The sequence below is a fragment of the Prorops nasuta genome, unplaced genomic scaffold (genome assembly GCF_024137725.1).
Source record: "Prorops nasuta isolate Cenicafe-Biocafe unplaced genomic scaffold, Cenicafe_Pnas_1.2 PNAS00002, whole genome shotgun sequence".
Lineage (NCBI taxonomy): Eukaryota > Metazoa > Arthropoda > Insecta > Hymenoptera > Bethylidae > Prorops > Prorops nasuta.
The window spans coordinates 1,365,804-1,379,940 of NW_027116799.1; the positions used below are offsets into that span (position 1 = coordinate 1,365,804).

General features: G+C 37.4%; 1 protein-coding gene across 9 annotated transcripts in view; it reads right to left on the minus strand.

The window, feature by feature from the left end:
- Positions 1 to 14,137, minus strand: part of ens (ensconsin) — a 121,780-nt gene that overhangs the window by 86,590 nt on the left and 21,053 nt on the right. For 3 of the 9 annotated variants that reach the window (XM_066732085.1, XM_066732059.1, XM_066732023.1), the window contains exon 1: positions 664 to 791. The exons of the other annotated variants lie outside the window; for them this stretch is intronic. In XM_066732085.1, the coding sequence (XP_066588182.1) occupies positions 664 to 682 (19 nt within the window). In that variant the 5' untranslated portion in view covers positions 683 to 791. Of the gene's footprint in view, positions 1 to 663; positions 792 to 14,137 lie in introns of those variants that run through there. 9 annotated transcript variants of the gene reach the window in all.

The window sequence follows — 14,137 nt, forward strand, 5'->3', positions numbered from 1 at the left end:
TTTGTTAAAAATACCTGCTATTTTACCACCCATGCATGTGTAGGCAAAATATGTTGTAAAACGACTGCGTTTGATTGTTTCTTTTCTTCATAATACTTGGAGAGATTTATATCTGAGATTATTATGAAATTGAAGTTTATTCGGTAGCGCTGCACTATATACCGATGACGTTGAAGGTACACGACTGCCGCTCCGGACGCAAGTAAAAATCATTGGTGCAAGAAAGTCACGCGTGACTGGTAAACGTTACAATTGCGACAATTTCACGTTTAACTCGTTATGCACGACTGACTGAGACGATAATAATGAGTTGGGAGAAGAGAAAAATCTTTGAAAAATTCATTAAAATTCTCATCATCTCGACTATTACTCGAGACATGCGATATACGCGAGGCATTTCTTCGTCAAAGATTTCTTAGATGGGCTATATGGTAGACGTGAGAGAACTAACAATTTCTAAGCTTTGACGTAAGCTATATAGCCAGCTCTATTTTTGACAATATTTACTTAAATCATCCGGGCAAAGGTAGAAACACGTGCAGCAGCCAGATGGCGTTTAAAGTGCAAGGCAGAAAATCCTATTGTACACAAAAAGTTCCTTGCAGTCCCTGCACATACATCATTGTGCTGCACGTGTGCAGTCTAAAATAGAATCGTGAATACCTGGATTTTCAGCAAACATTTTCACTTTTCAGGACACGGCCAAGTGCGATAAATCGTTTATATGCGAGGTGTTAACTTTCGACATCACTTGCCACACTGCTATTTCGTCTCAAATTGTCAAAACTCACCTGTAACATAGAAAGAGAAGAAAAATCGTGAAAATTAAATACTTCCAATTTATACAATATCACTTAATCGACTCGTATAATTTCTCTACAGAATATTAACATTTCTTGTAAAAAGTTAATCTCGTTTATTTTTAAATGAATCAATGAAAAACAATATGTGAGAAATTATTGTCTCTCCAAAAAAAAAAAAAAAAAAAAAAAAAAAAAAAAAACAATGAATCGCAGCAACTCATCAAAAAGAACTGTCTTGCGCTTTCGATTGACTTGAAGTTTCAAATGGATGTTCCCATTAGAATTTCGTATGGTATCTGCTTAAAGGATGTTTTAAAGTATTGGCCATTTCTTTTAAAAATTCAACAGTTTAACAAAAATAAGTTGAAATAATAGTTAGCGAAATTCTTACGGGACACGACACGATAGGGAATGCTGCCAAGAATATGCAGTTTAAATTTCAAGTGACTGGAACTTTTTAAATTATCATGTATACCGTGTTTTGCGATGAGAGTAATTGACCTGGAATTGTCGCCATTTTGTGGTTTCAACGGAATGTACTCTTTTTCACATAATATTTAAAAGCGTATAGAATAAAAAACCACTCTAAAATATTTGTCAATAAATTATTTATTTGCTTAAAAGTTAAAAGATTAAAATGGATTTTTTGGGCCTTAAAATGCAAAATATAATAGAAAAATACAATTGAAATAATATACGAGATAATTAGCCGATATATTATATTCAAATATATTTCTTCGCGAGGGTGGATCTGCCTAAAAATAATTTTTCGAGCATAAACCAATTGCGGAGATTAAAAATCAAAGATCGTAGCTCCTCTCGAAGCAAAATTAGAAAAAACGTTGAAGGACACGCATCCGCGATAAGAAAAGCGATGTTAATAGTAGACATAGTATATGTGGAGGTATTCGCGCGCGGTTAAGACGTCGATGCATCAGGAACCTGCACGAACGGTAGTCGAGCTTAAACGGGCAAGGAGCTTGTCGAGTAGTCTGGTGGTAGAAGCGGTGGCGCTAGGTGTGCCGTGATTGCTGCGAGTGGCCGCGCGCGAGTGAATATGCAGCGCCGCAAGCTTCGAGCGGAAACCACGCGAGCCGTCAGCTGCATTTAAAAAATGTGCCGCGCCGCGTGTTTGCCCTCGGCCGTCCAATAGACGCATTTAGCGCGCCAGTTGCCAGTTGCCAGTTGTCGTCTGGAATTGAGGGAATCGACCCAAACCTCACGTAAAATTAGACGCGCGTTCCATGCCCACCGCGCGACTTCCACCTCTTCTCTCTCTCTCTCTCTTTTATTTTTCCTTCTTGTCTCTACTCCTCCTAGAAAATTCCTAAAGTGCCTCTAGCTTTGTATCATAATGATTATAAACAAGAGGAGTGCATCTTTTAGCAATTTTAAATGAAAACTAATAAAAATCAATTTTAATTGAATAAAGAAGACTGAGCAAACGGTATCATAAACGTCGAAGCGATATTTGAAATTTGTTTCTTTCACAGGCTACAGTAGGATTATCAGCTGATTTTTATACATCCGATTATATCGATATTTCAAAGAGAAACCGGTGGTCATGGTGCGCCTTTCAAGAGTTAGCTGTGGTTTCCAAGTCGGAAGAATAATAAAGAGGGCAATTATTCTGTTGAGCGATTACGAGTTTCACCATCAGAATGACCGGTCGTGAGAGAAAAGAGGAAATAAATTCAAACACAGCCTTGTACAATATGAATCAGAGCCAATTACGAAAATTTAGGAATTCTCTGCAGGATGCAAATTGGTCTCCTCTGATTGATCGATGCGAGAAAGCGAGCATTCGAACAACTTTTCATTGCAGTCGAGGCGAACAAAGTGAGACATGAGAGAAATTCTTGTAATTATAAAGCTTACAAAGAGAACTCGTACACTGCCAACTGCTAGAATTAGATAACGAGACCTGGAGAGATACTACGTTTCCTAAAATCTTCTTCTTCTCGGTAGTTTACAACCAATGGCGATATCTTAATTGCGATAACGATCGTCAGTCTTTGGTCCAATCTGCACTCGATTGAATTTTAATTATCGCTTCGTATAGAAATATATGACATTGCTATAAGAATGCAGCGTGATAACAACGACCTTAAAGTTAGGCTCAATTTCCTTGATATCGAGCTAAGGATTGACATGCAAGCGGTAATAAATTAATCATGAAAAACTCGGTTGCATTACTGTCGCTTAATTTAGCATGAAGAGTATGCTTAATCAACTGATTAGCCGCTGTGTTGCAATAAACTCTTATTCACGGGGTCAGGCAATAAAGAATTGCTCTCTCGGTTAATGTATTACTAGTACGATTATGCAAATTTCATGTCTGCACTTGCAGTTGACTTGACGCTCTCAATTATAGAACTTGCATAATTCGATTACCGGATTCCACGAGAAGTTAAAGCATAGAAATATTGCGGAACATTGCACGATGAATCAGGTCTGAGTACCTTTTGATAAAATTGTTATGACATTTATTTGAGTCGATAATTAATTTAAATTAGAGCGATTAAAAAATATTCGGATATCAAGGCGACCAAACTTCCTGTTTGCTGAACGTTTGGTATATTATATACAAATACGTATATATGTATCACTAGCAAATTCAATTGACCGAAAGTACGCTTTATTAAAGGAATACCAGTCGGTCCACGTGCTGCACAAACTATTTCCAATAAGAAAGGCGAATGGTATTCCGACGATGCATTGAAATATATTAATAGCTTTGAGTGCGAGAGAGAGAGAGAGAGAGAGAGAGAGAGAAAGTACAGGAGACACGCGTGGTGCAATTGCAACTGCAAGTATCGCGTCTAGCCTAAGGTTAAATTGCACGAGAGAAGGAAGGAAACGATGAAAGAGAGTTGGGGTGGTTGCCGAGACTCATTACCTTTCTAATTACAAACCGGTCGTCGAGAGACTCCTTCGTTGACCACGCAATTATTCGCTACTCAACGATAATCAAGTCTCTAAGATCCGACGACCTTGAAAGCCTCATGGTCCCCAACTGTCATTTAACGCCATCGCCTTCTTCAAAAATCACCAGGAAACTCGTCGCGCTATTATCAAATGAAAAAATGTAAACGCTCACGAGCTTTACAGCATGCAATGAGTTCTTCTTCCCATACCACAACCTCCACTCTTTTCAATCTCTTTCCTAACGGTCAACCTGGTGCTCCATGCATAATTTACGCCTAAATCTTTCTTTTTTTCCACCTTTACAAATCTGCATAAAGGAAGAAAATTATAAATTCGTAATAAGCAAACATTAATCTATACATATATATAAACATAATAAAAACTTGATCGTTTTCTTAAACAAATGATTAGAAAATTATAGGATTTGAGTTGAATTAATGGCTAGTGAAATTATGTACTTTTATTAAATGATAAAAAGTGTTAGCTGTTAATTGAAGCTGTGCAAAGCAGTACTTGCTAATTCATTAATCTTTGTCTTTCTCTCTACTTTCTTTCATATATCGGAGAAAGAGAGTATTGTACATCAACCTACACACTCGAAGACACAAGATAATTATCACGTTGTATCGACAGATAGACACGAGGCTTGGCGAAGGTGCACAAAGCAGACACCCTGGCGCTCAAGCTAAATCGATCTATCTTTACCACACGAGAGTGTCGTCTCTCGAATTCTACAAATTACAATAAACATTTCTAGCCTTTCTCTCAAAACTTTCTACCTCTTACTTTGACTTGCAATCACCTTTACCAATTCTCTTAATAAGAAACTTTTGCATCTATTGTTCAAGAGATTTTTCCCCCCGTCAAAGAAATATTTCTAAGAAATTTAATTAACCAGGATTTCCAATAATCAACGCACTTGGGACAAATATTAATTTAACAGTCATCCGCGTGGAAGGATTTTCCTTGCAATTGCTGATTTCCCATAAATGTCAGGTATTCCAAGCGAACGCAATATAAGTATAAGGATGAAATTCCAGATGCTTGATGCAACCGATCTTCGATTCACTGTACGTACGGTCGTAAGTACAAACAGTGAACATTGCAAAAGAAAAAAAGGAAAAATGAGAGAAAAAAAAACAAGCACAGTCCTCTCTCGGCTGTAGCACACTACGAAAGACACGGGGGGATATAAAATACAGGCTGTTGTATCGAATAAATCGAGTGATCCGATACGCAAGCTGAAATTATTGGCTGCTGAGACATATAAATCAAGCGCGAGCCCTGTGTAGCGCGCTTTACAATGTAGTACACATGCAACAATAAAGTAGACGTCTCGACGTGCGAGATAATTTTTTTTTCCACGAGTCTTTCTCAAAGCGCCGAGTGCTTGGTATACGTAGATATACAAGTGCATATATATATATATATATATATATATATATCTATCTAGGATAAAGTTTTGATCGTACATCAACTAGTATAGAACCGACGAACGCGTTGTTGCTGCGCCGCCGCGCCGACACCAAACTAACTAACCTCAATATCTTGTGCGGAAATCAATAGCCAATTATAAATAAGAAATAAACACGTTTGTAAATTCAATCACCCTAATTCTCTTACGCGTGAATTCTCCGTGTTAAGAAAATATTTGACTTTTAACCCACCAATAAATGCGTGGGATACCACAGACCTCCTACGCTATTTATTATACTTTTTATTGGTCTATATAAAATGTCTACTAATTTAGAATCATTGTTTAATAAATAACATCTATATGATGTAGTCTTGCATATACACAAGTAAATTTACAGTTGTCTAATTTATTTGTATATAAATTAAATAATGTCATTTACAAATGGCTGCACTTGTCACCAAAACTCCAAAATATTAACAGTCTGTATTAATTACCTCTAGGGTGCTCAAAGCATCTCACGCACCTATCAACGAGTTAATTGAGACGACAAAAGAATAAAATTCACTTTTAATGAAAATAAACCTTTCCCGACTCTTTTTGTTCAAAAGAAGGAAAGAAATACACAGAAGAGATAAGATATATCTATTGGTATCGAAACAACAACATCTGTTTCGTTTCATCTAAAATAATTTCTTGAAGAATCTTTGGATCTCTGTCAAAGAGATTTGTACCTGATATGAGGATGAGGATAAAGATACTCGTTACGAAGATAAATGGTCTCGTGGCACACAATGGAACACGAAGGTTTAATAGTGGTGGAGTGGCATAAACTGAATGAGCTCGTGGTCAGAAGCAGCATCCTTTTCTTACTTCCGAATAAAAATCATTGTCTCTTAAATCTGTAATTCATCTGCAATAAAATCCAGATGAAATAACGTATGTTCCTGATTGAATTTTTCACGTATCCTCAAGGCGAGCGATCGTGCTATGGACTACTCCGATCATCCCGAGGATAAGTGGAGATTATATGCTATAATGCTTTGTTGTGACTGCATCGATGGATACGGTTATTATTCCACAGTCGTTTCTACATCTTAATGGATTCTTAGCATGCAGCCTTGAACGTGAGCAGTGTCAATAGAAATTCTAAAAGAGATCTTTCTGGAACGTTGAGCTCAAAGTTCATTCGTCGAGCATCTATTGGAGAGAGTAGGCGAGTAGCATACCGTTGCTGCTGCTGCAGGCATCATCCATCGTTCAAGTGCGAATTTAACAGATCTCATCGGTGTAAATTTCACTGTCCGCAGCTAGGAGATAAAGACGCGAGCAAAAATAAGAGATTCCGTCGCTTGATTCTGGCCTGCCAGAGTATTCGGAAGAAGAAAAAGACGTCACATCCGCTGTCTTAAGACGGATCGCGCGTCGCGTAGGTGGGCTATTTTCGGTCCATGTGCTAAAAGTACTGTCACTCCCTAGACTTGTACACTCCTTTAACTTTACACATCTTTCGACACCTTTCCTCTGCATTCTCTTCTTCTTCTTCTTCTTTTTCCTAGTCTCTAACAGTAGCTGACTATATACCTTCGCAATGTATGAAATTATTGTCCAAACCTTTTTACACATTCAAAGCCATAAGAGAAATGGGAAAATAAAGTGTATAGAGAGGAGAACAATGAACTTTTGAAAATAGTTGCTGGTAAATCAACGGTAAAATGTATTCCTTGGAAAATATTATTTCCTCGATGACAAAACTCGAGGTTGAAATAAAGTACAGAGTGGTATTTTATTTGACAAAATATGACAAGGTTATTTTCAGGCTATTGCTGCTTTATTAAATAAATCTGCGTTGTTGGATAGAGGGCTTTGCTCGCGTTCGTTCGAATGGTACGTCTTCTTCATCCAATTAGGAATGATGCGACTAGCCACGTCAAATCTAATTGATTGTCACAGGTGAGTATCCTGATCAATTTAATGAACCACCAACAACGACGACGTTCCAAGATTAAGTCAATCGAAAAAGCTTCGTTACGATTGCTCCCGTTTGGGATTAGCCTGATCCGATTTCACCACGTAATTCAATGGTAGAAATACATCTATAAACTACATGCAGCGAGCAGTGTTAAAGAAGAGGGCCGTTGGAATGGAAATACGAAGGAACAGGAGTAACACACTGCTAGTAGCTTATAGGCTACGAGTCAAAGCAACAAAAAGATCCCATGCAGATGTGTCCAAGTGATGTTAAATCTACTGGGGTGTTTGTTGTTGCTTTTACGACATCCGCTATTAACGTGTGCTACCACTTGACCCAGCCGGTGCGTGGTGCATCATGCAGCACGTAATTTTACCATCGAACTGCCATCTCGAGTAGGCGAAGCAGCAGCAGCAACAGGAGCACAGAAACAACTTCCAGCAGAACCAAATGTATTATATGCGAAACCTCTACGCAGTAACATTCTTAAGCTTATCGTTAAGAGATAGATATGCGTGTAGAAAGTGGAACGAGATCGTCTTGTTGTTGACACATTAACTATTGAGATGGCGTCTACGTTGAATTGGATATCGATTGGAGACTCGATACCTGACTGCAGTAAAGAATTATAGCCTTGATTGAATTCTGGTCTGAAAATATTTGGTCCATGGAAGGTGCATGCAACAAGTAGCTAGAAAATAGTCTACGAGTCGAGTGGATGCAGTTGGAATTAACGCTTTAGATGAGATAACGAATTAAGAGTTATTAATACACAGTTGAGCAAATAATTAACAGGTTGGAACAGCTAAGTGGATTAGTTCTCTTATTAGAGACGGGGACCAGCCTCGAAGAACGCTTCCAACCAGCATCTTTCAACACTAGCTGCTGCTGCTCTTTCATCTTTCTTCGCCCAGAGCAAACGCCTTGCCATATTAACCATCTTACGAAATCTTTCGCTATTCTTACCTCAACTTGTACAAGAGATGAAGAAACTAAGGTAACGCTCGAGTCAATAATAACCGTAAGGCCCTTGCGTGTCAACGCGCGTGAAGAGGAGATGAAGATGGAATCGTTATGGATTATTAAGATTTTTTTTCTCCATTTTTTTTTGCATATTTCAGTAGGTTTGTTATTTAAGTTGTCAGTAAACTATATAGCTGGATACGAGGAATCAATGAGAAAAGTATATTTCGCGAGGAAGGAAAGAAAGGAAAGGCGATCGACGTGAAAACGTAAATATCGAGGTGCATGCCAGTTTTCCATTGACAGTAGGAGGTTAATAACGGTTCTGCAGTGCAGTATTCGTTGGCGGGTGGCGGGTGGCGCCCGCCGCGGCAACGGTACACAAAAGGAAATCAATGCCTATGCAACTGTCGACCAACGTTTGCTCTTATTATATTCGTTACGTGTCACAAGTGCTATTAAATCGAATAAGTAATTCTTATATGTGTAACGCGATTAAGCCAACCGATTTCTGACGTTCGACGTAGGGCTTCGACCATCGAAAGCACTACCCAAGTCCTATTAAAGATCGACCATTCCAAACCGTACCTTACCAGGGCCGCCCATTCCAAGATTTTGCTTCGATTCTAAAGAAATCAACGACACACTCTACCAGATTTTTTAATGTGAAAAACGAGACGAAAATTGAAGAAATTTTATGAGAGGAAACTTTAGCTACGAGCATTTGTTCAATCTAATTAATTGACAAAGTTATTTGTAAAGAGTAGAATTTAACGGAAGCTATGTTGTTTTATATGCTAATTTTATTCAGCATTATCACGCTGAGTCAATGCGCAAGTTTAAAGGTACCAGGGGTAAACGTGAGTGCGTGGCTAGGACACATTACTATAAATTATGATGCAGCTGATAGGCAGATCATCAGAGGCGATCTCAACCTTCTAGATCGCCACGTGTCAAACCTCGAAGGTGGAAAGTTCTTTGTTGAACCTGCTTTGAGGGAGAGAAAAGTGGAGAGGGGAAGTGATATGGTAGTTTTTCAGAATTCTATATATGGCGTGTCTCTCCGTGTTGTGAAAGAAACAGTGAACGCAGCTTATTGATATGGTATAGAAGAAGGGAATATTACAGTTAAATTTAGCGAAAGATAGGAATTTGTCATGGAGAACAAACACACATATATATACTAGGTACAATATGGACAAATATTTATTGAGAATATCACATCACATTTATTTTCTTTGAACTATTATTGTAGACTATATTTCCTTTGCGCTTTCCTACAGATTCACGTATTAAAAGTATATTGATTTAGTTCACTATAAATTATTTGATATTTTCTTTTAAAGAATTTTTATTATAAATTATCGAATGTAAAATTGGAAATTGCAGTGAAACTAGTTGATTTTTCCTTCGAATGAACAGATGTGACACCGGAATCGTGCACACACGGTAAAATATACGTTAATATTTTCTCGGTATAGGAAAGTTGCCTTAGTTGCCTGCTGGCGTCGTCGCGACGTAAAACGGCGCCCGTCGACAAATGGCGACGGTGGTCGATAGTACGTGGATATAGGCTTGCCATTTCTCCTATATAGTAGCTGGCACGTAGGCTCGATAGATAGTGTTATTACTGTATTGCAACAAAACACAGAATAAAACAGAGGGAAGTTTTATATTACGTGAAGAGCTTAAATTGTGAATCCTTCAATATAGCAAAGATACGTTAAACAAGTCCAACGTGTAATTAGCTCAACTAAATATGCAGATGGAAATCTATGAGCTAAAATTAGGAGAAAAATTCAATATCGAAATGGGCCAGTTGACGTCTTGAATAATATTCAGGAAAGTCAAACAATTCGTACATTCCATAGAAAGATTATATTTTGCACAGTCGAGTTTTAGTATCGAGTGAATTACGTGAAAAAATGGGACATTGCTTTGTCTCTAAATATAAAGTGATATTCTAACGAGGGGAGGAAATTATCCAAGTAAAATGGACCAATGTGTTCTAAGAAAAAGACATAAGGAGGCTATGTGAAAGAAGAAATGATTCCAAAGAACAGTATATCTATCGTTTGAAAGTACACATTCGATATAGAGCAAAATTAATCACGCAGGAAATGAGGAATACCTAAAGAAAGTATATTCCATTAAGAAATTATATTCGATCAAACGAAAATTGACTAGTGCAAAATTACTGGCTGCATCTCATCTGTGCTGGTAGTTCTACTTATAGTTAGGCTTAGCACGCGCGACAGTTTTGTCATTTTTATATAAAAATAGCTCTGGCCAGAAGTTTTCGTATAGGACAAGTGATGGTCCAGCCTCTATAACTGTGCAAAAAAAAATCAATTGTTTGTTTAAAAAGAGGATAAGAAATACCAAGATGCTATTCTTGCAATTTTTTCAAAAAAATTCGTGAGAAAAAAAGTAAAACTATTTTTAAAGATGACTATAAAATTATCGCGCGTGCTCTATAAAGCTGTGCCCTCACCGAGTGGATATTTTCGACCAAGTTGGTCGACCAACATTGTACGGATAGTAATCGCTGAGGAAGCCGGCCGAAAATGTCGACTCTCCGGGAGGAGAAGACGACAGAGCTTAAGAAATTTCCAGAAAAATGGGAGATGCGTGCTTCACACCGCGGCTACAAAATTTGCATTGATAAATATGCAGATTGTTGTTTATGAATGACGCACTCTGGTTGGTCGTTTTATCACTGCGACAAGCCCAGTTGGGTATTGATAGAGGACCGATGAATCATGGTTGATTCGATCGAGATTTAGCGAATATTAAAGAGTCCGATTGAAATTGGTGGTTTATCTAGTTGGTAAGACGACATTACGAGCCGGTAGTACTTAGCACTGTGGCAAGAGACGGGTATAGTTATCCTGGGAAAAGGTTCGACAAAATTACAGGTTTGCCAGCACCGCGAAGATTCGGCAAGAAAATAAAGAAAGCTGCTGCAGCAGCAGCAGAAAGGTCCATGGTTGGTAACCTAGCTGAATTCCACCGTGTATATGCTGCCCCCGGACCGTCTAATTTATTGTATATACCCTTGGGGGATCAGCGTAATTATATCTTCCTGCCGAAATTCTCAAACGCGTGTCCTCCACTCTGCATTCCATGTGCAAATATTTAAATATATAGGTAGCATACGTACAACGTCTTTCTTCTACCGGAAATTCTTCCAATAAACCGAAATACGGCAGCTCGTCTTGACGAGAAAACACTCCAAAAATCCTAATGGACGATTAATCGAGTTAAGGAAATGAAATTTGTCCACTGCAGTTCTTAATAATAACATCATCATCATCATCATTCCAGTAGATCTTCAAGAATATACAATTGTCCTACTCTATAAATCCTATTCAATCGAATAAGATATCATTTGAATTGTACTTTAGAAAATGATAGAATCAAATTAAAGTCATAAAAGTGTTAGTTGACTGAAAAGAGCGTATAAGCTTAAATCTCGTTATATATAAGAAAAGGATCTTGCTCGATCGCTTAAACGCTTCCATAGTTTAGTCTAGTGGGCGAAGCCTTCGAAGAAATCGATCAACTTTTTGTGTCGATGATCATCAGCGTCAGCGGCTTTCTTCCGAAAGAGCCTACTGTTTCGAAAGTAGCCTCAGCTGTTACATAATGACATTCCATGAGAAGCAATCCTTGTTCATACGTATGCGTCGATAGTGTATAGTATAGAGGAGAATTTTCACATCGCGATGAGCCCCAAACTCCAATGTTAGATTGGCCTGCGCGTCTCTCAATGCGGACACGCGTAGGCACAACTTGGCAAGAAAAATGTTGCTCCAAAATACGATCATAAGATGAAATAAATACACTGCTACGGATAGAAAAGTAGAAGAGAAGCGGCTTTATTTGAAGAAAAGGAGGCTAATAGGAAAAAAAAATTCTATGATACAGCAGATGATCGCATCGGTTCACTGGCTGCTTTTCTCTTTTACGCTTGGTCTTACTTTTTTAATTCTAATCTTGCAACGTAACTCCCCTAATACAATAACAGGAGTCTCTTCGGGTGTCTTTTACCTGGATTTTTACAGCTGGCAACGAACGTTGAAAAGAGATGACGAACGAGAGAAAAAGGATTGCATGGTGTCTGCAATAGGGGTCGGACACTTGCGCAATGTTTCTAATAATAAATTTTATCGAGTAGGAGGAATACGTAGGCAAAGGTAGCTGTGATTGACTTATTGTTCCAACATTGATATACATTGCGAAGAGTAGCAAGAATTTATTAGAAAAATTATTTCATCAGATCGTTATCCATTTCTGAAATCTTTTCTATATTATACCTATATATATATATATATATATATATATATCAGAATTGATTGCAAAACGACTGACATGTATATCTTTAACAATTCTTCTTACCCCTTCCATCACACTATAGTCCAGAGCTTAAAAGCTGTAATAAAATCGCATCTTGCACAGAATTATCTCTCTTCTCTATTATGATCTATACATTATCTATGAAAGATAAAATCAAAAAAAATACTTAGAAATAGATTGGATCTGGATATGCACAGAAGCAACTCCCATCCTTCGGAGCATGATAAATTAGCATTCGGTGGGAGAAATCATGAAAATTAATTAAAATTTTCCACCACGAGATGGATATAAACAAGTTTCTCATTGGAAACTTGATATCTACTGGAAATTTTCACACATTCGTTTGTATTAAATACCAAGGCATGAACGTATCAAGTACAAATTACCACAATACGTTAACGTGTATATACGATGGATATTTAAAAGATATAGCTGAATTTTATTGAATTACTTCAAGTTTTCAGGAGTAGGGTATATAGTGTTATAACTATCTTAATTCTGTACATGGTTCCACAAGATAATATTTGAAGAACAAAGCCTAGTTTAGTAATTACAAAGCACCTACATATAGTGACGTATTGTTACGTATGCTGTTTAGTGTTTACTACGAATAATAATTATCCAAAACTAGATCACGAGTCGTGGTAGTTATTATTCGATGAATGAATGAGCAAGGAGAACAAAGCTTTCTCTATTATTGAAAGGATCACACGTTTAGGAATCGTTCTCAACTCTCGTGCCACCGGTCACCGCCTGCTAAACGCTATTTTAGCACTCAGCCTTACCAAAACGTGATTTTGCCCGACATTCCTTTCTAGAAACATATATATGCTCGTCCTCTCTCCCTTTCTGTCCCTCCTCTAAACTACTTTTAAATCGATGAAAGGAAAATTCAAACCTTAAAAGTGCAATACTTTTTGAAGAAAAAGAAGAAAAATCAATTAACGAATACTCTACTGAATTAAAGGTGTAGATATAAAGCTTATTGTGTTCTGCTATTTGTTTAATTAGTCAGGCATTATAAAGTGATTGATTTGTAGAAAGAAGGTTAGGCTCAAGGTCAATCTGGAAAACGGATATGTGATTGGGGCGAGTCCGAAGTATTCAATTGCAATGTACTCTCTCCCAACTTGGTAACGAGTTTAAAAAGCGAACAATAGGACTCTGAATGGATCAAAATTTTGCAGCGGAATCTTAAATTGGGAGAAATTTAAAGAGCGAAATTTTAAGTTCGACAAGAATATTTGATCCCTTTATAAATACACCTGTTAAAATTAAATTTATTTCCTTTTCAAGAGAAATAAATATCTGACCAATTTTTTCAATGTCCATAAGAGGTCCAAGTACTAATAAATAATTTTGTAAAAACCAAATAATAAATATTATTACCCTTCTACAGTATAGCAATCGCTGTGGCAACAGCTGCCTTTATGAGTGAACCAATAAAGAAATTGGTAATATGACTAAGGGATGAAAGATTTCGTTTCATCGTAACTCTGTATATAGGAATGTATATATAGTAATAATCTTTTGCCAAGGAGCGAGAAAAAAAAACATTCTCAGGTGTCAGATGCATCTAACATTGCACAATGTTCAATAGTTATCAGTCATTTATTATTATGCGCAAGAAAATTTGTTGTTATCGGAAAATATCGCAGTTATCAACCGACGACGAACGATTCGATTGTTCTATGAGGA